The 24,685-nt window shown below is 38.7% G+C and overlaps 2 protein-coding genes across 5 annotated transcripts in view; one reads left to right on the top strand and one right to left on the bottom strand.

The window, feature by feature from the left end:
- PALMD (palmdelphin) overlaps positions 1-17,609 on the top strand; it is a 30,411-nt gene extending 12,802 nt beyond the window's left edge. Inside the window, exons 4-8 of the mRNA XM_065656022.1 lie at positions 6,768-6,882; positions 7,746-7,779; positions 7,872-7,982; positions 8,719-9,813; positions 14,065-17,609. Coding sequence (XP_065512094.1) covers positions 6,768-6,882; positions 7,746-7,779; positions 7,872-7,982; positions 8,719-9,813; positions 14,065-14,108 — 1,399 coding nt within the window. The 3' untranslated portion in view covers positions 14,109-17,609. The remainder of the gene's footprint in view (positions 1-6,767; positions 6,883-7,745; positions 7,780-7,871; positions 7,983-8,718; positions 9,814-14,064) is intronic.
- A 1,392-nt stretch (positions 17,610-19,001) lies between these two features.
- FRRS1 (ferric chelate reductase 1) overlaps positions 19,002-24,685 on the bottom strand; it is a 29,017-nt gene continuing 23,333 nt past the window's right edge. For all 4 annotated transcript variants that reach the window (XM_065656347.1, XM_065656344.1, XM_065656346.1 and 1 more), the window contains 6 exons: positions 24,326-24,412; positions 23,269-23,366; positions 23,025-23,083; positions 22,166-22,309; positions 21,239-21,300; positions 19,002-21,139 (listed from right to left, as the gene is read on the bottom strand). In XM_065656347.1, coding sequence (XP_065512419.1) covers positions 21,047-21,139; positions 21,239-21,300; positions 22,166-22,309; positions 23,025-23,083; positions 23,269-23,366; positions 24,326-24,412 — 543 coding nt within the window. In that variant the 3' untranslated portion in view covers positions 19,002-21,046. The remainder of the gene's footprint in view (positions 21,140-21,238; positions 21,301-22,165; positions 22,310-23,024; positions 23,084-23,268; positions 23,367-24,325; positions 24,413-24,685) is intronic.

Below are 24,685 nucleotides of genomic sequence, written 5' to 3'. Positions count from 1 at the left end.
TATAAATTTTAAAGTTTGTCTGAATTAGAAGCTTCCAGGTCTCTTAAAATACATCCATAGGCATTTAAAGGGAGATTTCTAAATACATTTATGCTTTAAGGAAGGAGAAATGAAAGTGCCAAACCCATCATTTGTCCCCGAATGCTTTCTTAAATCACAACATAGAACCTGAAGTAACAACTTGGCCCCAAGGACTACATGCAGACACGCTGTGAATGGGAAGACCGCACATTTAGTGCTGCATCTCATGGCCAAGAGCACACCTGTTACACCAAACAAAGCAGAGGTTCCTCAGCTCATACACTCGATGTACACCTGAGCCTGTAACAGCCTGACTATAGCAATGTGCCTGCTGCCTTCCCACTAGAATTGTTGCCAGAGACATGGTTGACATTCAGCAGGTACAAAACCCCATCATTTTAGAATTTCTTTCCCATGTACATGGGATGCAGGGATGGCAAGTATGTTTTGCTGTGGTTTTTGTGTTTGTTTGTGTGTTGTAGGGGTTTTTTTGTTTGTTTTTTTGTTGTTGTTGGTTGGGGGTTTTTTTGTTTGGGTGAGTTTTTTGGGGGTTTTTTGTTGTTTTGTTGGGGGGGGGTTGTTTGTTTTTTAACAGTTTTGTTTACATGTCTGCATTTAGGAGAAGTGTATTATGTATGAATTCTTTTCCTACATAGTTCCAGATTCAGTTTATTACAAGCACAAATAATATTTCTATATCTAGATAGCTAATATTCTGACCATAAACCAGCAGTTTAAATTCTGATGAAAATGAAATAAGTTTACTTGCAACTCTAAGTGCTAGAGTGGAAAAAATGCAATAAGTGTTTGATTGTAGCTACTTGCCTTTCTCCTCTTATTAAAAATATTATTCTTTTTCCAGTAATATAATGCTATTTGTTTTACTACACTTGCTTAATGGAACCTGCAAATGGTTTCCCCTTTGTTTTTATATGTGCCACTCTTTCACGGCAATTGATTTTTTTCCACAGCAAACTAAGTATTTCCACAGCTGTGAATACCAGTGTTACCAACTAACTTTTCCTGCCTGTGACCTTCTCCTGGGTAGCTCCACCAAATTGCTTCCTCCTTAAAATAATTCTTACTTCTTGACACACATCTGAAATATCTCAGATTCGTAGTGAAGACAAATTACATCAGCACAAAATGAAAATATTAACTGAGAAAAAGTATAACACAAAATGACATGCTGTCTCCACTCTTATGATAAGAACTTGACAGGTATAATGCACCCTAGAAATGAAAGTCAGTACAGAAATGCTCCTAATTACATTTCTGAGCCATCCTGAACTAAGAGGACTTAACTCACCATTGCTGAAGTTCTAAAGACAGTTTAGAGGTTTGTAAGGCCTCCGTATCAAAAGAAATATTTTTGTTACTGATATACTTTTATAATCTACAGACCTTAGAGTCTTTTGCAACTTTTATCTTCACAATACACAGAGGGCTCAGACAAGGACATTTGATTTTACATATGTAGAGCAGAGGCAGAAGAACATACCTGGATTCACGTGGGAACTTTCCACCGAACTAGGAATTTAAGTAGGTTTATTCACGACAAGCATCTTTTGCTATAAATTATACTACCTACCACTCCTCAATAGTTGTCTAGTAAAGGCCTCTAGAAAAACATCCATGCTGCCTTCCATATATAGTTGTTTTGTTTAGACATATCCGTCCCAGTTTCAAACCAGCCAGCAGCGATACAGAAAACTAGAGTTCAGCATGAACAAAGACCACTAAAAAGCACAAAATACGCATCATACAGTAATTGCACAGTGTTTTTGCTGTGCCATAGATAGCACCCAAGCCAACAGAGTCCTGTAAATGAAAGATTGCTAAACTGATCACGTAGCCATGTCATACAGGAGTAGTAAGGTATGTTATTGAGAAGCTCAGTAGAATTCTTTATTCTGGGCATCTGGTTATTAAATTTCACTTGATTAAGACAGATTCTGTCCACTCTGATGATTATTCTGCACGAGTTCTACCATCAGTTAAAAAAATCTGAATCACTTTAAAAACTTTTTGAGTACCCTTAGACCAGTCTTTATTTCTTTCTGCTGAGAGTACAGACACAATTGTAGGCAGATTATCTCCAGAAGTCACATGGGCCTTTCCATCACACTTCTAAATGGGACCTTTGTTTCAAAACATTCTTTACTCAGGTGTCAAATAGAGCTAACGTATGTCTACTAATCAGTTCAGATTTGAGCATTTTTTGATAAAAGGGAGAGTTTCATTCTTTGTATCAACAAAAAAAAAAAAAAAGGAACAGTGAGGGGCCTAAACCACCTTGCAGACAAATAGCTGAACATTCTGGTTATAGAAGAAAAACCACACATTATCTGTCCCATTCCCCCTCTCTACACGTTAGAAGTTACAGTGAGCATGTCCTTGGTCAGGGTAGAAGCCGAATGAAGAATTAGGAGTCCCATTTTCTCATTTAATTTTCAGCAAATAGCACTCATTCTTGATGGAATTAGTTGCTACACAACACACTTTAAAAAATGCACAAACAACATCACAGTTAACTCAGGTCTGTGCAATGGTTTGTAAGGTGATACATGAAGGCAGGCTGAAGCTACATGGACTCCAGGGGTGCTAAAGCATTTGACTCACCTCAAAACACAGGAGGACTTGCTAAACCGCCCTTTCCTCTCAGTCTGGTATTCTCCAGGGTGATACTCTCCTGTCTGCTTTCTATTCTTAAGCCGTTTATTTTTCTTCTGGGGTGGCAGTGGCGCCAACCCCAGCAGATCAGCTGGTTGCCAGCAGCACACAGGTACACTCTGGAGAATTTCTTAATTCAGCTAGTACTTTGGCAGAGAAACCTCCAATTTATTATCTCAGCTTGTAAGGTTCCTTCTTTTATCCACACCTCCACGCTACTTATTTTCCTCTCTCAAATAACAAAAACTACTCAAGGAGAGAAGAACAAATATCCGAAGGATTGATTTAATACAATATCTATGCCATACTTCCATTTATCTACAAAACATAGCAGGAGCATTGGAAGACAGTTTCTTATTATTGCTAGTGTACCTGGTACACCCTTGCAAGACAACCACAAACTAATGTAGCTTCATAAAAATGTCACTGATTAAAAGTTTCTAAAGATTTAAACTCACTGAAAAGATCCTGGACTAACTTTTCAACTGCACAAAGTCAAACAGACTTTGTTTTCTTAGAGCTATACAGATTGCATCTTTTAAAAGTTTCCTTTCAACAAACTCCAGTGTGCACACTCATATCGTCCTCTGAAAATGAACCACAAAAATCTATGTCTATATGCAAGTACGAGGGCAAAAGAGATACTTAAGGTCTAGGTACAATTCCCATTACATGGGTGTGAAAATTTTTCCCTAACCTCACTGAGCACTGAATCAGTCCTCTTAATTACCATAGGAAGTGGGTGTTGGTATGGGTGTGAGAGTGTATATAAACTGAAATAATACTTTTCTTGATCTCCCAGATAACTATATGGGATTTATCATCTTTGATTTATTTGAGGTTGTATTTTCTCTTTCTTCTCCTCATTCCTCCCCACCTTTTTTTTTTTTTTTTTAAATACCTTTCGAGGATTTTTCTTCCTCTTCTTCCACCTATGTGTCTAGGAGGGTTTAAAGTCCAGACTGAAATAAACCCCTAATAAAGGTTAATGATTCTTCAGTTCATTATGTCTCTGTGAGCTCTTAAAGACTAATTTTTGCATTATGATAACATTGCAATCAAGTCTCGTAAGAATAACACATTCCAATATATTAAAAAAATACTATTCTGTAAGAAGTGCAGAAGTATGGCACATAGTAATTGCATTACTTTTACAGCCCTCCAAGAATATTCATCCCCTCATTATAAAATTTTTAAATTTTAGTGCTATAATCAGTACCTTTGAGCAGGCTCCGAAGGCCATCTTGCCGAGTTCAGGTCCAAAGTGTTATCTGCTTTTAAATAACATTTTTAGCTTTTACTTTCATCCTGAATGCATTTTTCTTCACATCTCAGTTCTGAGGTCTGTGATATCTTCTTCTTTTGAAACGCAAAGGTATTCTCACTAACAGATAAAAGCCCACATAGTATCGTATTACTGTAGCTCTACAAATCTGAGTTTAAACAGGAAAAGAGCCACAGTGTTAATTCAGACTTCTCAAGCAGTCACACCAAAGGAGATAAATAATGCTGCTCTGCCAGCCTGCATTCAACTTTTCTGGTCTGCTTACTCTAAAGGGATGGCAGGTTTCTATTATTAATGTTGACTTCAGTATAATATCCTGGATGCTAGCACATACTCAAGAATAGGTCAAAACATAAAACCATTTTTTCTATCAGGGTTCTAGGCCATTTGTAACTTTGTATCAGGGTTATAGGCCATTTATTTGTAACTTATTTGTAGCTTCAGCTCAAATCATTTCGTTGCAATTCTGTTCTGACCGATGTCAGCAGCTAGTGATACCAGTTGCAGTTGCCGTAAGTCTGCACTCATCGATTTTTTGGACAGAGATTGAAAAACAATGGAAGAAATATTTCACTCATATATGGAGGGTTTTGAAATTTGCTTGATTTTTCCTTTAAGTTAAAAGCTTTTCCAGAAACAATCCCAAAAAGAAAAAGCAGATGAAGCAGGAGACTGGGGCTATATGGTACTCACGTAGAGCATGAGGGATTCAGTTCAAGTCCCAGTTCAGAGTTAAATCTGGACCTGATTCTAGATCTTCGTGGAAAAATGATTTTCCAACTACTACACTAATAAGGCAAAATTTCTGTCTAAAACCCAACAAATATGTGCTTGCGCAGAGTGGAATAGTCTTGAACTTATATAGCAGGAGTCAGTAGCCCAAAAGAAATTTCTGCTGCTGAGCTTCAATCTCCCTTTTTCCATAATGACAAAGGTTTTTTAAGAAAATAGTTAGCCCATCAGCCAAGTCTTAACAGGACATACGTTTGCATGGCTAAAATTTGACAGACATAAGTCATTCAAGGAATATCTTGCTTAGAGAACAGCCGAAGTTAGGATATTGGGTATTCATAAGGGGTAAGCTTGTAGTCTTTGTAAAACAAAGCTCTCACTGACTAAACCTGGGTACAATCAAGGTTCCTCCTCTAATAAACAGACCCTTAACAATTGTTTCTTAGTGTTGGAAATCTCACCTAATTGCTTCTTAGAAAGCAATTGCTATCAGTACCTGATGTGACATGTATCACACCTATATACAACACTACATCGTTTTTTTCTTGCAAATTCATGGGTAGTACTTGTGAGGACACTACTTGAGCAAACACTGCAAACGTTAACCTGCCCAGCTGCTCGTCCTCAGTGTGCTGGACCAGTGTGTTTTACATGATTGCTGTTTTGCTGAAAAGGAATGCTTTCCAGAAACAAGGTATCAGCACTTTTCCCAGAGAACTAAATATACAAAATGCTAAGATGTGTACATCTGTAAAAGCCTTAGTACACAGCCTCAAAGAGGAGTCCTTAAAACTTACCAGTATTTAAGTCTGTATCTAACACAAGCTCTAGTCTACCAGGAACACTATAATAACACCCACCCCACATCAGCAATATCTTGCATTTTAATCGAGATTTTGTCGCCTGAAGAACCAAACTTCAGGCTGTCAGTCAAGCACAGTTACACCTGTTTTACCAAAGCAAAAAGTTCTGAAGGCCTAGAAGCCACATTCACATATGCAAAACCATGGAGAACTGTCATGGCATCTTGGATCTGAACACACACACACACACACTCACCCCTCCACAGAAAGCCCCTTCGGCATCCTGGGTGCTTTTAAATTCTACATTCTCAATCCCAGACAGACTGGAAAACAACAAAGCTTCAGACTGCGGCCTCCTGAGCATCCTCCCGCTATGCGGGTTGCTTAGCTTTCAAAATCTGCACAATTATGAAGTTATCCTCTTCATAAAAGTAGCCTGCAAAGCACATCGCTGTTATGATTTTTAGCTGTATTTTTATATTAGAAAGTCAGTTAAGAGCTGTTTTACCTACAAAAAGTACTTTCAAATTCCATTATTATTGTTTTTTTTTAAAAAAAGTAATACTTGTTCTACTTCTCAGAAATACGAATACAATTTAATTTCCATTGATAGAGGTGGTTCTTCCAAAATTGTAGCTTCTAGTTATAGATTGACAGAACTTTCCTCCGCAGGGGATTCTCCTGAACATAGCTTGGCTACATATATGAAATACAGCATATGAGGCTATTCTAGCCCTTTAAGTACTACCAGGCACTGGAACATTCTTCTGACTTTCTTACAACAAAAGAATTTGCTGCTTTTCATCATGTGTATAAGTACACATACAAGATTAGGAGACAAGCAATTAAAGTCATAACCCTAGTGTTTGTATACTAGATTCCTACATCTTCATTGTAATTAAGTAATCACATTTCTTGAGACAATGTAGGAGAGAAAACTTGCTTAGGGATGAGGAAATGCTGTGAGGGCCTAATATTTTTATCTATTCCCTCCTGAAAAAAATACGTTAATATCAGCCACTGTTTTCAAAGTAGTCTCAGAAGGAATTTATGGCAGGTACCTTTTTTTTTTTTTTTAAATGAGAATACTATTTCACAGTGTTTCCTGATGCACATGAAATACAAGCTGATCTCAGGGCAAAATTTGTCAGGGTAAGTAGAATCAGCTGCACTAAAGTCCATATTCACAATGTAGTCAAATCTGCAATGTTATTCTCTGCCTGGTATTAAATCAAAAGGAATTGTGATTGCAGACTGGAGAAGGAAATCGAGGCTCTGGAAAGAGAGGAAATGGAAGTGTCAGCAAAGGAAGAAGCAATTTTAAAGAAACTTAAGTCTGTTGAGAAAACAACAGAAGACATAATAAAGGTTAGTGCCAAATTACTCCAGAAGTAGAATTTATTACTCATTCATCATAATAATGAGGGAAAGGGAAACTAGCTGGACCCTGTGAGTGGTCATGAGCTTTTGTCTAAAGTGACAGTAGCACAAATACAAGAGGGGCCAAGATATTATACTGTTCAATTGCCCAAACGTTTCCACTTGCTTGTTTACATGGGTCGGGGAGCAATTCCTATCATTGCTCATCTACAGCACACCTCAACAAAATAACATTGCCACTGACAGCAACTTTGCATCTCAGCCAGGGACAGACATAACAGGTACACAGGCTGATATATCTGGCCTCCTTCAGCTGATGTGCCCAGCTAAACCGCATCATTTGTTGCCCCAAATCACTGAGCCAGGTTATAGTGAAACATGACTCCATATTATCAGTCATCAGTCTTTGTCAAAAGTTCGTTTTGATATTTGGAAAATCATCTTAAACTGTATTAAAAAAATACAGTGATGAAACTAAACTTCAGTTCTCCACTTGTTCTTACACACAAACACTTTCTAAAGATATGCAGGGAGATAAACACAACTGGAAAGCCAAAGCAGAGCCTTTGAAAAAAATATTTGAATGCAACCAGCTTGGGCCACAGCATGAGGCTGGCTAACACTTGGCAATTTCCTGTCCTTCCTTGTGTGGCTTGGAAGCATATTGGCAAAAAAGTCCACCAAAATTTCACTTTCTCCCTGGCCACATTCCAGATGAGCAGCTTCTACTTTTAGCCCCTTCTCAGTATGAAGCCATGCACACAAAGTTAAAACTATCAGGTAAAGCAAAGCACTGTCTAGTTAACATCTTAAAGCTGACTAATCACATTGTCAATGGTTCTCTTTCCTAGTCTGTGAAGACCGAAAAAGCAGGAATTAAAAAAGGTATGTTTAGGGTTTGGTTTTTTTTAAAAAAAAAAGTTCTTGTAGAAGTCACTGAAAACATACTAAATGTTTTGTGGATCTTCTGTACTCAGAGGCTGCAGACTACATATACACCAGCATACCCGACCTTCCCAAGTCTTTCAGGCCTTCTGCACTGAAAAGTACAGCACATGCTGCTGCCGACGATGAAGAAAAGAGAAAAGGTACCGCTTATTAGTAACTCCAAAGGGTGTCAATGTGTGCAAAGATTTCCTATTAATTGGATCTAGTACACTTTAAGGGAAGGATAAACATTACAGATAAGGGACAATGTTGTCCTCATTTAAGCTGCGTTGTTACTAGTGAGGTCATCAAAACTGAGAGGTGGGACACCAGTGTAACGTCTGTGCCATTGAAAATAAGGATCAAGTGTTTTCAACATTGCCACTTCTTTCCAGCGCTTCATTCCTCTACGTGGCATAACTTTAAGTAGTTCCTCCCTTCATATCACACATTTCACGTTTTCCATCTGCACTTACACCTCCTGGACAGCCAGCAGCAGCCTGGTTATTTCCCAACTACTACAAAGCCTCTAACCTTTCTGAGGGCCCACGACTAGTCTTCTAGCACATTGAGCTCTTTCAACTGCTATTGCCCAGCACAATACCAGGGACCAAGGTTAAATCTGGCTTTCTCAATCACATAATGAAAACTGGATCCTTAGCAGCTTGTGTTTCCTCACAGAATTAGATCCAAATGAATTTTTTTTTTCCACTTCAAGTTTTGACAGAATGGAAAAGGGCATTCAAAGCGAGAATCCAATATATTGGTTATGTATGTGATAAATTCACATAGTTGATAACTTGTGCTGACAGTCATTCTCTGTTGCTGTCAGAACTCTTCCACAATATTTCTTGCAGCTACTGCATTATCAGTTTAAGCATTTGTTTCTTTCAACAGCATTGTTTGCCATGGAAATTAAAGTTGAAAAAGACATGAAGACAGGAGAGAATACAGTGTTATCAACAATACCTCTTCCCTCAAAGGAGTTTAAAGAGACAGGAATTAAAGTCTATGATGATGGCAGGAAGTCAGTCTATGCAGTGTCCTCAAATGGCAGCACAACACAAAACGGGATGGATGAACTTGCTCCTGTTGAGGTGGAAGACCTGCTACGGCAGGCAACTGAAAAAAATTCCCAGTCTCCCACGGAGTATCATGAGCCTGTGTTTGCAAACAAGTTTTGCAGGCCAGTTACTCCTCAGAAAGACAAATTAGCTCCTGGACCAAAACTGGAAGATGCTCACAGAAGAGAACTGAATGGATTTAGCAATCATCAGACAGAATTCTCCTCCAAAACAGAGCCCTTCATGCAGCAACATAAACAAAATGGGCTTCATCTTCCAAACTTAGTACAGCCAAAGCCCTCCTCCCCAGTACTTTCCCTTTCAGAGAAGAAAGTGCACACTAACCCTGAGAACAGTATGATACATAATGAAGAAAGAAAAGCTGCACATGAGGAATTAAAACCTTACCAGAATACAAACGAAAGACATGAGAGAAGGTTTTTAAGTCCCCCCCATCTTAATGAAACATCCCCTGCACCTCCAGATGAGGAAGATGTTCAGTACAGCATTGTCCAAGCTGTACCATGTTACGTGGATGATTCCGAACCAGTAACAATGATTTTCATGGGTTATCAGCGCATTGATGATGACGATGCAGAAGCAGACCAAAAGTTGTCACGTTATGATGGGGTTATCCGCGCAGAATTAGTTATTATTGATGATGATGATGAAGATGACAGCAAATCTGAGAAACCAGCATATCATCCCATAGGCCACTATAGTCAGGTTTATCAGCCACCGAGCAGGAAACTCCCAGAGGTCCCACAGACAAACCCTGCAAGCAGTCTGGGCACAAGCCTGAACAAGGTACCCCACAAAAATTCCATCTCCCGGCGAGAACAGGAGGAATGCTTGAGCTCCCCAACACACCCTGCTCATCTTCACAGCCAGGGATCTGGAGACGGTACCGAAGACCCCTCACTAACAGGTAACAGAAAAGGAAAATCACGTCACTGCTGTTCGCTCATGTAGCAAACTGATACCACTCTTATCTGCTAGCAACTGTCTCACTTTACTATTTGGATTGTTTCATGGACTAATATGCAATTACTAATAATTTCTTTGCTCTTGTTTGTTAACAAATGCCAATCTGCACTTTGGTACTGTTGGAATTATTTCATCTTTAGCAATGCACTAGTTACCATATCAAAATTTGAAAAATAAACTCTCTCAGAAAAGCCATTTCTGTAATCTTCAAAGATTAAAAGTGGTTCTCTTTCAAGTGACAATTGAAAGTTCCATTAGTGCTAGGTCAATCGGCAGAATTGGTTTTCATTTCTACCAGGTAACTTACAGCATTGCTTCTTAACACTCTTTCCTTGTTACAATGTTTTTGTGCCTATCTGCATTCTAATTACTTCCTAGATAATTCAAATTGCTCCTTAAATTAGAAAGACTGTTTAATAACCAACTTTACTTTGCATTTTTCTGCAATCAGCATTGCCAATCTTGCCTTGACAATGTTTATGCAAGTTTTGATATTTTTTGTTAACCTGCATTAGTTATTTTTATAGCCTCTGAAAGACAATGAAACAGTTTCATCACTGCATGTGGTTAGTTCATATAGTGCATAATGTTATTTTGTAAAAATTTTTATATTCTATTAATATCTAGGTGTCTATTTCTCACTATAAAGTTTTATAATAAAAGGTTGAAAGAACAACAGCAAGATCTTCCAGAAACACAGAAAGCTCTTCTTTACAATTACATTGCACTTTAACACATACAATTTATCTACATTTAAGTATATTTACAGAAAAGCGGATTTCAGACAGCAGTCACATTCCACTGCAAGGAAAGAGCACTGTGCTTGAATTATAGGAAGATTGGGGTCCTGATCCCACATCCTCTCCTTGCTCCTCCTCCAGAGTACATTCTGAATGATTTTGCAATTTGGTAGGAAAAACGTAAGTTTGGACCCTGCCTCAAGCTGCATTGGCAGCCCAGCATTTCTTTACAACCCAGGTAAAGCCAGGAGAGAGGGTGGTCACTGGATCACATAAAGAGCTTCAAGTATTTTCACATCAGTATGCACTAATGGGGAAGAGCTGATCAGTAAATCATGCTCTCAGTTTACAGAAGTATCAGCCTTGTGCAATCAGGCACACAACAGCCTGAAATATTCCAGCAGCATTGCCTGGCCTTTCTGATCAATGAGGCCACTGTACTTTTCTATCACTTGAGAGGACCTTTGCTCCTCTCAAGCACCAATCCTGCCACCTGTGCACTTCCCTGGGTCCTCAGGACCAAAGGCTGCTGCCAGCAACTGAAAGCAGAAGCAGCTGGTACAGCCAAGATAAACCACTCCAGCATCAGCTCCAGCCCATTACGTTTTGAGGATAGTTCCTTAATCCTCCCATCACACATGGAGAGGCATATAATGGAGAAGCGACACTCACCCACCCACCAGCTGGTTGCTCCTGAAACCATTCATTCATCCTACAGCCCCTGTATGTGGGTGTTCCTGAACAGATCCCAGGAGAGGGGTTTCCAAGAAGTAACTGTGAGCTGGCAGGACTGTTCAGGTGGGCCATGAGATGTTAGCTGAGCACTCCTACCTGTAACAAACTTTGCTTATTTTTGTCTCCTGAAAGAAGCAACTGAAACTTCATTTTCCCTGCCATTCATGGACTCTCCGAATAATCTGCGTTCTCTTTCTTTTGAGGTTAGCGCAAAACAAAGTGTAAATCTAGCAAAGGCTTTTGAGAATCTGTTCTGTTACTCTGTATTTGATCTCACCCATTTACTTACAATTATTCTACCAAGGAAAAAATAGCCAATTAGGGGAAAAAAAAAAAAAAACCACACAACAAAAAACCAGAAACACACACACACCAAAAAAAACCCCCTAAAAACGAAAAACACAGTCCCAGTTAAACTAAAAGCAGTTTGGCAACTGCCCCAAAATTACACCCCAACATTCACCACTGTCTCTGAGTGTCTTAAATGCTCAGTAGAATTTGGAACTAAGCCATATTCCTCTTCACCCCTCCACTTATTTATTGCCACTCCCTGAGACATTTTGATCAGGGGAAAAAGCCAGGAAGTGACTCAATTTTTCCCAAGCAGTCCTGTAATCCTCCTGCAACTTCTAAAGAAGAAACAAAACCAGGAAAGCCTCCTCAATCTAGAACAATGTATTACACAGAGCTGTTTCTTAGAGAAATAAACTGTTTTCAAAGCAGCCACTGATGCCCAGCCTAGCACGTTCACCCTGAACACCACCAGAGAGGAATCAAAATTATTTTTGATACCTCATCATTCATTACTAAAACAACAAATCATACAACAGAAAAAAATAATCCTCTCTGAAATGAAAGCTTTGGGAGGCAATTGCAGCATTTGGACACTAATCAGGCACTGAGGACTCCCTGAAAGAAAATGGAAATCAGGAAAACGCAGGACAGACGAGGGAGGTGGTCCCTTATGTAACGATCTTGCTTTTAGGAAAGAAATGAACCTTCAGAGCAAGTTATTGAAAAAGTTAGTGTGATGGCCAAGGACAACTAAGAGGCAGAGGAATTGTTCCATTTGCCAACCTATATAGAGAAATAGCAGATTAAACTAGGAGCTTTCAGCATGCCTCCAAACTGACAAATGTAGGACATGCCTCTTTCCATACGGGAGCAATTGTCCTTTCCCCATGAGCTTGGTGTGGTACCAATATCTCAAAGTATTTGCCCTCAGAAAAAACATACAGAGAGAAGGATGACAACGCTATAATTAAGACACCAGGGTTTTCACTATTAGAGCTTATTTTCTTCTCTAAATTTCAGTCAAATGCATTAGTGTGCCAATGTTTTAAAGATTCAATACTCACTAGGGAAATTAAAAGTCCTTGAGGGGGAACAAAGGCTAAACATGGTGGAATGAATAAGGAAAGGAAAAACTGAGGCTGGATAGGTAGTAAAGCCTACTGACAGTGTGGAACATGCTCCCACGGGACATGAAGGTCTGAGGCTTTTGGCAGGCAGCTACTCTAGATGAGCCAGAGTGTTTTTCTTACCACTGGAATCTGTGCAACCTTCAAAAAACACAATGGAGACTTAGCTCCATTTGTGTTGAAGAAAGTAACATACAACAAAGTTTTTTAATAGAGAAATATTAATGCACACCGTCTGTTTCTGTAACTCAGAAAGCAATACAAAAAAGGACTATTGGCTGTAAGTGAAGCATCAAATTGATTTTTCTCTTACAACCACGATTTGAATCCTTCAGGATCCCTTGGTCTGCAAACAGTACACAGGGCTTTGTGAGAGCTAAGCCTAACATGTGGCCCTATGATATAAAGTTACACTCAGATGCTTCTGACTTGCAGTAACTTCAGCATTCAAAACGTAACTCAAGCTGGACATTTGCTGACATGCATAAATCAAGTAAACAGCTGCTTTCACCCTCTCAGTACAGAGACATATGCAGGGTGAAGGAATGAGACATGCTATTTTGGGTGACTCTTCAAACTAACAGGTCAGAGAGCTGGAGATTATTCCCACTGCATTCTCAGAGCAACTACATGCTGGGGGAGGCTCTCACTATCAAAAAACAGCATTACATTGCCATTCTAAAAATAACCTTAACATTTAATCATCTGCCCTGCGCTGTCACTTTCAAACTAACCCACACTATACCCAGTTACAGACAACTGCCATACTGATGTTCATATAGATACTAAGTTACCCATCAGACTCACATCAGGAACATGACTTAACTCCTGCTGTGACTCACTACACCAGGAAGAGCGGAAAGTTTTCTGTGAACATCAACACAAAAGAAAAAGGCTTCCAAACAGTTACAGCTCCCACTGAGGAGTTTAGTTTAAACAATGAGTTTGTTTAATTATTCATGAATCCTATTAATCTGTCAGCATCTAGTCAAGGACAATGCCATCTGTCTGCAACACCTCAGTGAAGGTAACAGAAACAAAACAGTTAAAAAAGAGCTGTGCTAATTTTCAAACAGTGGTAATGAAGTAATTTCTTAATATACTCACTTTACTGCAAAATTGCCAGAACTAATGCCTTCTACTGATTTCTTTCTATATCATTAAAACAATGCTTATTCTTCTGGATTAACCACCGGAGGTATGTGTACTCTTTATTATTCTAAGTAAGGAGATTTAGCATCAGAAATGGAAAGTCAGTCTTAAAACACAATGGCTTTGTTTGTTTTCTCTTTTCAGCTCTGAGGATGAGAATGGCAAAGCTGGGAAAAAAGGTGATTTAACAGCTGTAATGACACAGAAGTAAAATTTACTACTCAAAGCAGAATAAAGCTAAGAAGAGCTTCTTCAACACACCTTTTTTGGATCATAATACTTGTTTTGCTCCTCTCTTTTATGCATCCAGGCTGTTCAGCCCCCTGCATAATCCAATGACCTTTAACAGACTTTTAGATTTGACCAACTGCCACATACACACAAATTGCATCCTGGATTTGCTGAAAGTAATGGAGAGTTACCTAAGACCGTAAATGCAGTGTACATCCAAGTATGAAGACATGTGTGTACCTGTTCCCACAATCAGGAATATGTTGTTGCTATATACACAGAGCAGATAAACACTCAACTCCACAGACTTCACATGGCATAGTTTCCCAACAAAGTATGCCAAACTACCCAATTTCGATTGAAAATGCCATTCCAACATTTTTATGTTAATAACACTGGTTAATTAAAAACTAAACATGAGAGATAAGAACAGGAAGAAATGTAAATAGAAAAGCTGATTTCCAAGCATACCACCTTGGCCAAAATTTAAAGCATTCCTTTTTAAGTGACAGCAAACCAAACCAAAAATAGTCAAGTCAGCATTTAAATATTTAGCCACCTCCTATAGCTCCACAGACCACCCACCCTTCTATTTTACATATAAAAGTATAGCCATCCTCAGACCCTAATCCCTTGCCCATGCCACATACATGCTGCCCACCCATAACCTCGCAGACCAATCCTGTGCATAACACTATGAACAGCCTGACCTTCCAAGCATGGTTTCACTTTCTTCCTTGCTCAGAAAGCCCTGCTTTTCCAGGAAACTTGTTGCCAGACAGGCAGTGCCTCTCCATTGAAAAAAAAAAAAAAACACACCACACACACACAAAACAAAACACACACACAACAAAAAACACCACACAAACACCAAGCAAACAGACCCACACCACCAAAAAAAATAGAAAAACAAAAACAAAAAACCCACTCCACTTTTCAGTAACCAAGTTTCCATTGGCCAGGGAAGCTAAAAAAATCAATGCAAGCCTCCCATCAGAAATACAGAGTCACCAATGGCTTGTCCTGCAGATGCAAGACAAGGTCTGTTAGAGGTGCAGCAACTGCTGGGCACAGCCCTCCAAGCAAGGTCCCAGGCTCTCACCAAGGAACAAGTTAATTCTTTGCACATGAGGGACAAGCTCAGAACCCCTAAAGCAGCCAAAAGATACAATTATACCTAGAAAAAAATCACATGCAAGTCAGATATATTTCCAGTACATAGTTCTTGGGGGTAGGGGGAGCAGGAAGTGCCTCTTAGCACTACATCCTTATATTCAAATCAGTATGATAGTTTTATTTTGCTACATCTTAGCCTAATTTAAAAATCACTAAACAGATAAAGCTCAGGTTGTGTTATTCTAGTATAGCTAACTCAAATTACGTACCAGCAAAAAATCATAACTTTTTTTGCTGGTCTTCCTTGTTTCAAAGCAGGAAACTGAAGCTACTACCTCATACTGAGGCACGATGGTAGTAACCAGCTGACTTCTAGCCTCTAAACACTTGGTGGCTCCCAGTTTGAATTGGGTAATAATCTCAAATTTTAGGATTCTTCAGAGATTGTTACCTGGAGATTGGAATAGTAGATAAGAACAAATAAATCTAACTATATTACGCTTTCTCTGTCTATCCTGTTTCTTTCTTTGGGTTTTGTTGTTGCTGGGGTTGGTTCGTTTTTTGTTTTTACATTTTCTCAAAGGTTCTTAACAGCATACACCAAAAAGATATAGAGGAGGAGAGTTATATGAAGTAGCCACAAGCAGTTTTCGTAACAGCAGCAGATTGCTATGGACACTTCCCCAATAATCTGTGCTATTAAACTTAAGTTATCTGGAAAAGGAACAAGAATGCTGTTGCCAATGCAGTATTATTCAAAGTAGTTTAAAAGAAAGGAGACTGAACAGAGAATGCATAGTAAATCTACAGGTGAAATTCACTACCAATACCCTTCATAGTTACAACTTGAGTAGCGCTTGGTCAGCCCATCTGTGAAGATACAAACAGAGATGGATAATGAATATTATCAGAAGAAAGAAACAGCTAAATACAGCTGCAGTCATACAGGAAGAAAGACAGTAAGACACAGACCTGAGAGGCCTAAAGAACTGTGATAAAGGCAGGAAGGTAAAAACAAAATACAGATCATTAAAACAAAAACAAGCAGTACTTTGAGAACAACTAATTAAAAGGGAGAGCAAAAGCATTAATAGGTTTTTTATATAATTCATTGCACACTTCATAGATAAAATCCAATCACTACAAAAGTTAACGGTCCAGCTGCAGTTCCTAGCTTAGGACATTTAGGACATCCTTGCACAGATTCTGGCAAGTAGCAAGGAGAGCTTGCTGGGAAGAGAAAAATATCACTGTGGCCTTGTCACGCTTCTTGCTCTAAGCACTCATTACTACCACTTCTGGAGACAATACTGGGCTCAGCAAATCTCTGCTTTGCCATATGGCAATTTTAATGTTATGTATATTAAAACTACTTAGTTTATGCCAGATGAATCTGAACTGTCCCACACTAACACATTAGCTATGTAGCCACACGGATATCAGATCATTAATTTGTAGGAAAAGAGCATTCAAGAGCCGTGTGCTTCTGGGAAGCAGGGATGCTCATCATCCGAGCGCTGCAGCCCCAGAGCTTTCCCGCACCCATGTCAACAAGAATGGAACTATAAGGCAGCAAATAATCTTTTTCACATGCCAACACAGATGCCATGCAAAATTTCAATTCATCATTGAATCCAAACAATTTCTAAGGCCCAGCAAAACAGAAGTCTCTCTGAAACAAAGCCAGAGATGGAGTCTTTCTTGGTGCAATACAGTTTGTCCAGCATGACTGCCACAGATGCCTGGGTCAGTGCGATGCAGATGTTCAGCTTCTGTGGTTTGAAATATGTGAAGTTACTTTTGCACAGCATGAGGAAGACCAGCAGAAGCTATACAGTGGTTGAATTAGCTCAGGTATGAGCTAAAACAGATGGTGCCAAGCATGTTCCAAAGCTCTCGTCCTGTGCCAATTCTGTTGTGCCACTTTCTCAGGAAAATGAATGCAACAGCTCCCCACTTTACACATAGCCCCTAGAGAAGATGGGTCAGACTGATGTGAGCACGGAATTTCTCAGAATTGCTAGCAGATCATCTCTCTTAACCATCCTTCTATTCACTTAGAGTCATCTAAAAATCACCAAGATATTAATTTCTGCATTTCAATGCAGGAGATTGCAGCTTTTTCCTCAATGCTTGTCGTTCATCTTCAGTTGCTTGGAAAGAGATGCACCCACGAAGAACACGGTTTACACACATGACAAAAGAAAACAGGCCATAACTGTTCAATCAAAAACTTAAGCATAGAAATCAAGTAAACATCCATTTCATAATGTCTATCTGTATGAACTAGCTTGAATTTAAAAGTCAAGTTTCTTAATAAAGCTTGAGAATGTTTCCGATTAGTTCACCTAGTAACGTTTTTTGTTTCGGACATCCTTTACATGTCTCAGCCTCTCACTGACAGACTGAAGCAAGCGAGCAGTTCTTTGGACACCAGCGCCACGCAGTGTCACAAACAGCGACAGAACACAAGAGGCAGAGCAACCTCCTCCTCTCTCTCTTTCCAGCCTTCCCAAACCCTGGTACAGGAAAACGTGGTCGTTATTAACCTGTATACATGAAGTCTCCCCATCTTGTGATTTTGGTAAAACAGAAAACAGCGCAACATTCAATGCAAGGAAGAGAAACAAGAGAAATGTTTTCTTAGTTCATTCTGAAGCCTGCACATCAGTTAGCAGAAAAAAACCCACACACAACAACAAAACAAACAAACAAAAACAAACCAAAAAACAACTGAGTACAGCAAAGTAGCAGTGAATTCTATTGCATTTGAGCTACTTGCATCAGTTTTCATTCAAAGCATATGCAAGAAACATGAGTCGTAGTTAAGTCAAGGACAGATGAGCAGAGCTTGAAGGCTGCACCTAACAACTCAATCAAAACAGTAAACTACTTGTTGCGAGACTGATCACAAGTTTCTACTTGACTAAGAGTGTTTGCATGTCTAGAACCCAGAAAGAAATATGTTAATGTTGATTTGTCATCACAAGTTTAATCTGAGAGTAAAAGAGAACATTGAAACCTTCTTGATCTCTTTGTGGAAAATTTTTCTTGACTTTAGCAAGATTCCTTTATGAAGCAAAGCAATGGGAGTTTTCTTCTGTATAACACTTTATCATTCAAGAAAAGAAAATATACAGCAGCCACCGCTGTCTCTAGAATCAAACTGCTTGTCATCAATCTTCCTGCTGATATCAAACGCTTCCACAGACTTCTTTTTTTCCAAAGGAGTATATCAGAAATTTCAGAAGTCACAAGAACACAATGACACATTCCTTCCCCTTACTAGTCACAAAAAAAGAGGGCAGGAGTGATGGCATGAACAAACATCACACAAAATTAACAAGTCTTTCCATCAAATAAATCACAATACCACGCACAAGGCCTCACAGAAGAAACTATACAATATTGCTAACACTGGGAAGGAAGTAGTTATCCAAAGAATAACTGACAATTTTGCCAACTTTAAAGCTGTATTAGATGTTAAACAAGGACTTTTTTTTTTTCTTCTTGAGGAAAATCTGCATTACAGAGATAAACTATTTTAACATTCCCTTTCAATAATAGTTTCTCCAGGAAGTATTTAGATTGCTTTAATTTATAAAACAACATCTACAAAGAAAATAGACAATCCATTTTGCTACTAGGCAAGTCTATTCTTCTCTAGTTTCTATTGGATAGTGTTTTTACCTTACTAAAAGAGACAAAATTTATTAGTACATATACATTCATGTTTTAAAAACCCCTGTGTTCTTTGTCACGTGCAAATGAAATAACACACAGTATAGCTATTGTATTACAGAAAGAATCTGGCATTGACTTTTAAAAAAATTGTGCTTACGTTAAAAGATTTTATTCTATAAACCCATGGTATGCAAAAGAGTCCCCTAAAACTGTAGTACTAGATGGGCCTTGTTGATTCTCAGGCTTTTGAAATCAGAGTTCTCAAAAAACAAAACCACCAACAAACAAAACACACATCACACACACCCCACAAAAAACCCCACAAAACACAAACCCACACAATTAGCCGTATAGTTCTTTCCTTTCAGCCTGGCTTTTTGCCATATTTCATTCGTAGTCCCCCTCTTCTCAGCTTCCAGGAAGAATGGGGATGATTCAACTTAGACTCACTTGCAGTCTGCTGCTGACAAAGAGATTAATCCCAGCTCTTTAAATGCCCTTACGGCTAAACCAGTTACTTGAGCAGCCAAAAAGAAGATCACAAACAAACTTGTAGCTTTCTGAATATGACTTGTCCTTGCAAGAGGCCACACTGTGGATTTGAGGAGATGAAAGAGACAGAAACAGACAGTTTTAGTAAACGGAGAGAACCACTACCTGACCCACGCATACTAGTATTACAGGGCTGGCCAACGGGTAGTAGAGAGATGTTGCTGTAATAGTCGTACCAAGCCAGGCCTCACTATTTACTATTCTATACAATACTCCAACACCTTTATTCCGAGCTACCTTAGTAGCCCCAGGCTGAAGATATATTTTGAAACCTTATGACTAAAAAAAAAAAGAAAAAAAAAAATCAATGCTTTCCAGTATCAAAATGAAGATGTGTGGAAGCATACTGTTCAAAGCTGCAAAAACAAATGCAAAGCACTGTATTGTATGGCATATTAAATGTTCGTTTCTGAGATGCCATTTCAAGGCTGTCCGTCCTTCCATATACAGGCAAACCATGAATGAAAAAAGTTAAACAATATAGTCTCTCTTCATTCCCCATACGCAGTTCATGTACTTAGATAAATGTTTTGTTAACCAAAAAAAAAACTTCCATATTTCTACAGAAACGGTTCTATCTTCTAGATGTGCTAGCTCAAAGTGCTCCCACTTAATGTTAACCAAAGCTGCTTTTCCTGAAGTTGAACCAAATCCTTATCTGTATTTTGCTCAATAGTGCAAATACAAATGCAACATTCCTGAGCAAATATTTTTACTTCCATTTAAGCATCAAGTGGCATAAATCCATCCTATTCACACAGAAAATTCAGAAGCCATAAGCAACCAAAGACAGCAAAACACAGAAATCCACACACACGGATAGATTCTTCCTGTTTGAGTTTTAGAGAAAAACTACTGGGTTCAATGCATTTACATTGCAAACATGTTTTCTCTGTATGGTTCAGAAGCACTGAAGGGGATGGGACACAACAATATTTTGAGTGACGCAAATGGTGGTTTTACTAAAGGACTGAAGTTCCCAAACCCATATGCTTGTGTAAGTGTACTGCTCTTAGAGCAGAGAGAATATTTTTTGCATTTAACTGCAAAGATAGACAACACCATTTAGCTCATGCATCAACCTGCATTTGTGACAGTTTTTTACCAAGCTGGAGGTCATTTGGGCTTGTTTGGTTTTTAATGTAGAAAACTGTCACGAGCAGGAAGTTGTCAGAATCAATCTTCCCAGTTTCCCCAGTAACATTCACAAAAGGTCTAGGGAACAGACTATGAAAATTGCATTTTCAGCACATCATCTCAACCTTCTTAACCTGTAAGCTTCAATCACGTTAATTATTGTGCTTAAAAAAAGAGAGAGACTTCATTCCTTACTCAGGCAAAGGCTCCCAATAAAGTCACATCAGAACACAGCTTTTGCAGGCTGCAGCATCCTCTATAGATTTAAATTCAAGTTCTCCTAACACTGACCATGATGCACATGTGCTATTATTCTTCAATTACATTTTCAGGGGGGGAAAAAAAGCATTCATTGCAGGTTTTTCAAATGCACAATATTTCATCACAAATTTCACAATTACTGATTTCATATTTGGTTGATTGCTGCCAGGAAGGCAATGAGGAATACTATATTTCCACAGACATAGATGGTTAACACAATCTGTTTAAACAGGCGACCCTGCAAGAGAACAAAAGCCATAGAAATGTCAGTCTTTTTATTGGTTTAAACAAAGAATCATCCCATCTCATAGTAGTTATTTCCAAAATTGTGAATTACCTCTGCTTCTGCAGATGTGAGCGACTGCAGTATCTGTACTCTGTCATCCTCTATTACTTCGACTGTTAATTGGAAGAAAAAAAAGTTAAGCCTGCTCTTAAGAGGAACGGTGTTTTTCATTTTCATACTGCATAAGTCTTGATCTTGTGACTAAGTCAGTCTTATACAGCATCAAATTTGAAAAGCACTTGGAAGTCTCATTTGCAATTTTGTAACCTGTACTATCACAGCAAAGTGAGAAGTTATTCTGGAGCTGACCTACAAAAAGTAAATTCTGGACATCAAAGTGGCAAAACATTTTGTCTTTTGCTATGGTAAACCATCAAAACACTGAGTTTTGAGCTGAACAAAACATTTGTTTGATCTAAAATCTTTTCACTTTAAAATAACTAGATTAAGAAGTATTTTCCATTAACATTTCAAGTTCAGTTCTCTATTTCTAGGAAGTATTTACTGCAGTTAAACCTAAACTCACATATTTTATCATCACTCCTTCTCCACATGCTACCTTACACAACCTTTTAATTAATCATGCTTCTTTAGTTCTGCAGATGTCTCATCTCTGCCAGAGATATACATCATTTACGTGTGCACACTCATCTCTTCTCAGTGACACCAGCCAGTGAAGCCAAGAACTTCCAAAGCAATAGATTCTTGCAAAATACACATTTCAAGTCAGATCCCACAAACTGTGGTTTGAGAAATAAGAGGCTACTATTTTCTATAACACTTTGGTCTTGAAAACTGGCTTACTCCCATATTAAACTTCGTACAGAAGATATGACACCATTAGTCAAGAGATATTACCTTCAGCTTACAAGTCAGAGGTCAAAGAACACCTCTTGAAATTCAGTTCACTATTATATTTTTTGCATACTACAATGCTCAGCAAGCAAGGTAACAATAGGAGTTCTGTTGGGTTTGTACCTTTACGTATGAGACAATAGCTGTGTATTTCCAGAAGAACATCAATACCAACATGCCAAGCTACAAAAGCAATCATTGTATAGGTGTCCCATGGGTCTGGTAGGTCAAGTGCTGGTAGATCCATTCCCAAGAACATAGTCACCACTAGTCAGTAAAAACAAGATAAAAAGACACTAAATGTACTGTGTCAAGGTAATTAAAAAATGCTTTCAACACCTTTAGCAATAGATTTCCCCATGAACTGCCTACAACTGCTTGGAGAATGAGGTTAAAGGAGTTCATGCAGCTAAAAGGTGGGGGTTTGGGGACAGTGCGACAGGGAAGGCAGGGAGAAAAGGAGGAGGCCAAGATAGTTTTCATCCTGCTCAGTGCCCTCTCACATCCCTGTCACACAGACACTAGCACTTGTGACTACCAGCAAGACCACAGTCACCCCAACTTCTGTGCTTAAGCTGCCTGGGGAAACTTGTCACCATTAACAGAATTAAGCCCAGGTTCTGGTTCTCTAAGCAAGTTTCTCTCTCCCATCAAATAACATTGAACTACATTACTGTAAGAACACTGTCCTCAAATCTTCCAAGACAAAAACAAATCACTCCAGATAAGAAGAGGTCCTCATTACAGAAATTCTCCAGATTTGTCTGTAATCTCTGTGGTTTTACATAGTCACTTTTTCTCCCTAAAGCTGTATCTGATGGCCACTTAAAACTCACACATAAGATGGCCAGCAAGAAAAAAGCATCTTCAGAGATACCTGGACTGGATGTCCATAGATTTTTTACAGAAGTAATAGCCCAGACAATGAACAAAGTTCCTCTAAATCACTTAAAAGGGAGGTACAACTATTACTCCTACTCACCAGCTAGTATTCTAGCTGTTGTACCAGTACTCCAGTGAAACCAGTTAAATAATTGCCTCCTACAAAACAGCAAAAAGAATTTTTATTGATTATGTAGTTTGGACCAAAAAAAAAAGAAAATACAATCAAAGGATAATTTTACCTACTTTAAATATATCTTTTCAATGTATTATAGAAAATATTTTTAAAGAAACAGGGTTATTTCATTCTTGTGGCTGTAACTTAATGAGTTAGCTATGAGTACCTTGGTGCATGACGAGATGGTCTGAAACCTGCCATCAATGGTTGAAAGATTGTCAGAGCCATCACAGTACAGCCGAGATAGGGATGAAAACCTGCTCGCTAAACACAGGACATTTTTTTTTTTAATATCACATCTATATAAAGACAGGAAAAATACCAAGAAGTTGATAATTCTATTTACACTTGTATTAGTAAGTTACAATGGCAGAGCAGCACTGTGTGTAGACTGGCAGAGGTGACAGAACACACTAAGCTGCCCTGTAGCTGGATGGCAATGTTTCACCTTAGCAGCATGAGATATTGTAAGTCTGCTCAGGATTTGCCCCACCTTTTTGCTGTATTGGGAAATTCTACTAGCTGAAGAGCAGAGATCAATATGAGTACAGAAGCTATGTTCCAAGCTCTTCATCCTCAATCCTGTGTCTTCAGCAGAGGCCTAACTCCTCCCAGCACTGGTCTCCCCATCACCCTATCTGTTCTAATCTTAACCCTAAAACATTCAATCCCATTTCCCTAGCTCATACCTGTGACCACATTCTTCTCCCACCTTTAATTCAAACACTCTCTAGACTTCCCAATTTCTGATACTACCTTGCACCAAATATTACACAGGTGACAGCAAGAGGTATACAATCTCTAATGTTCCAGACTAAGTGTAATCACTGGATACAGTTACTCAAATCCAATTCCATAACAACACTTATTCCCAGAGGATTTACCATGTTAACAATTCAGCTGACCCATCCGCACTCCCCTCCAAAATTCTAGTTCTCTAAGAAAATGTGAAGACGACTGATTTAGTACATAAAACAACTGTAAGCAAGGACTTTATTTGGAGGAAAGAGGAAGGAAGGTAGAAAAGTATTCAAGTTTTGCAATTGCAGTTAAAGGAGTAAACACTCCTCTTCTGTATTGCTAGGATTTGAAGTCAGCCTACTTAGGGCAGGTTTCACAGCCATTTCCTTGACAATAGTTCTAATAAGTCATCAGTGGACCTCTTTCTCATTCACTTGGTCCAGCCTTTACATTTCAGTTAACAAAGCAAAAACCACACTTACTTGGCTCCAACCTCCTCTGTATATGAAAGGCAGCACAAAAGAAATGCTTGTAAGCATGACTGTGGTCAACATAAGCATACGATGCACCTAGAAAAGTTCAGTTTGCTTTTAGAAACGTTACAGCTTTCTTAATACACCATTAAAATACATGCAACACATCTACAGTTTAATATGTACCTAGTGTCCTCTTTAGTTCTTTTTACCAGCAAAGCAGGTGAACTTCTGCTTTGTAATTGTTCCATTTTATAAGATTAAAGAAAGATAAAATCACACTAAGCTTAATCTCCTATTTCTTGAATCTAGTAGGTTTATAATTCTGCTTACAATGAAGCTAGAAAATACAACTGGAGATATGGGGAG

This window comes from Caloenas nicobarica, chromosome Z (assembly GCF_036013445.1).
Source record: "Caloenas nicobarica isolate bCalNic1 chromosome Z, bCalNic1.hap1, whole genome shotgun sequence".
Classification (NCBI taxonomy): domain Eukaryota; kingdom Metazoa; phylum Chordata; class Aves; order Columbiformes; family Columbidae; genus Caloenas; species Caloenas nicobarica.
This window is presented reverse-complemented; position numbering and strand designations above follow the sequence as displayed.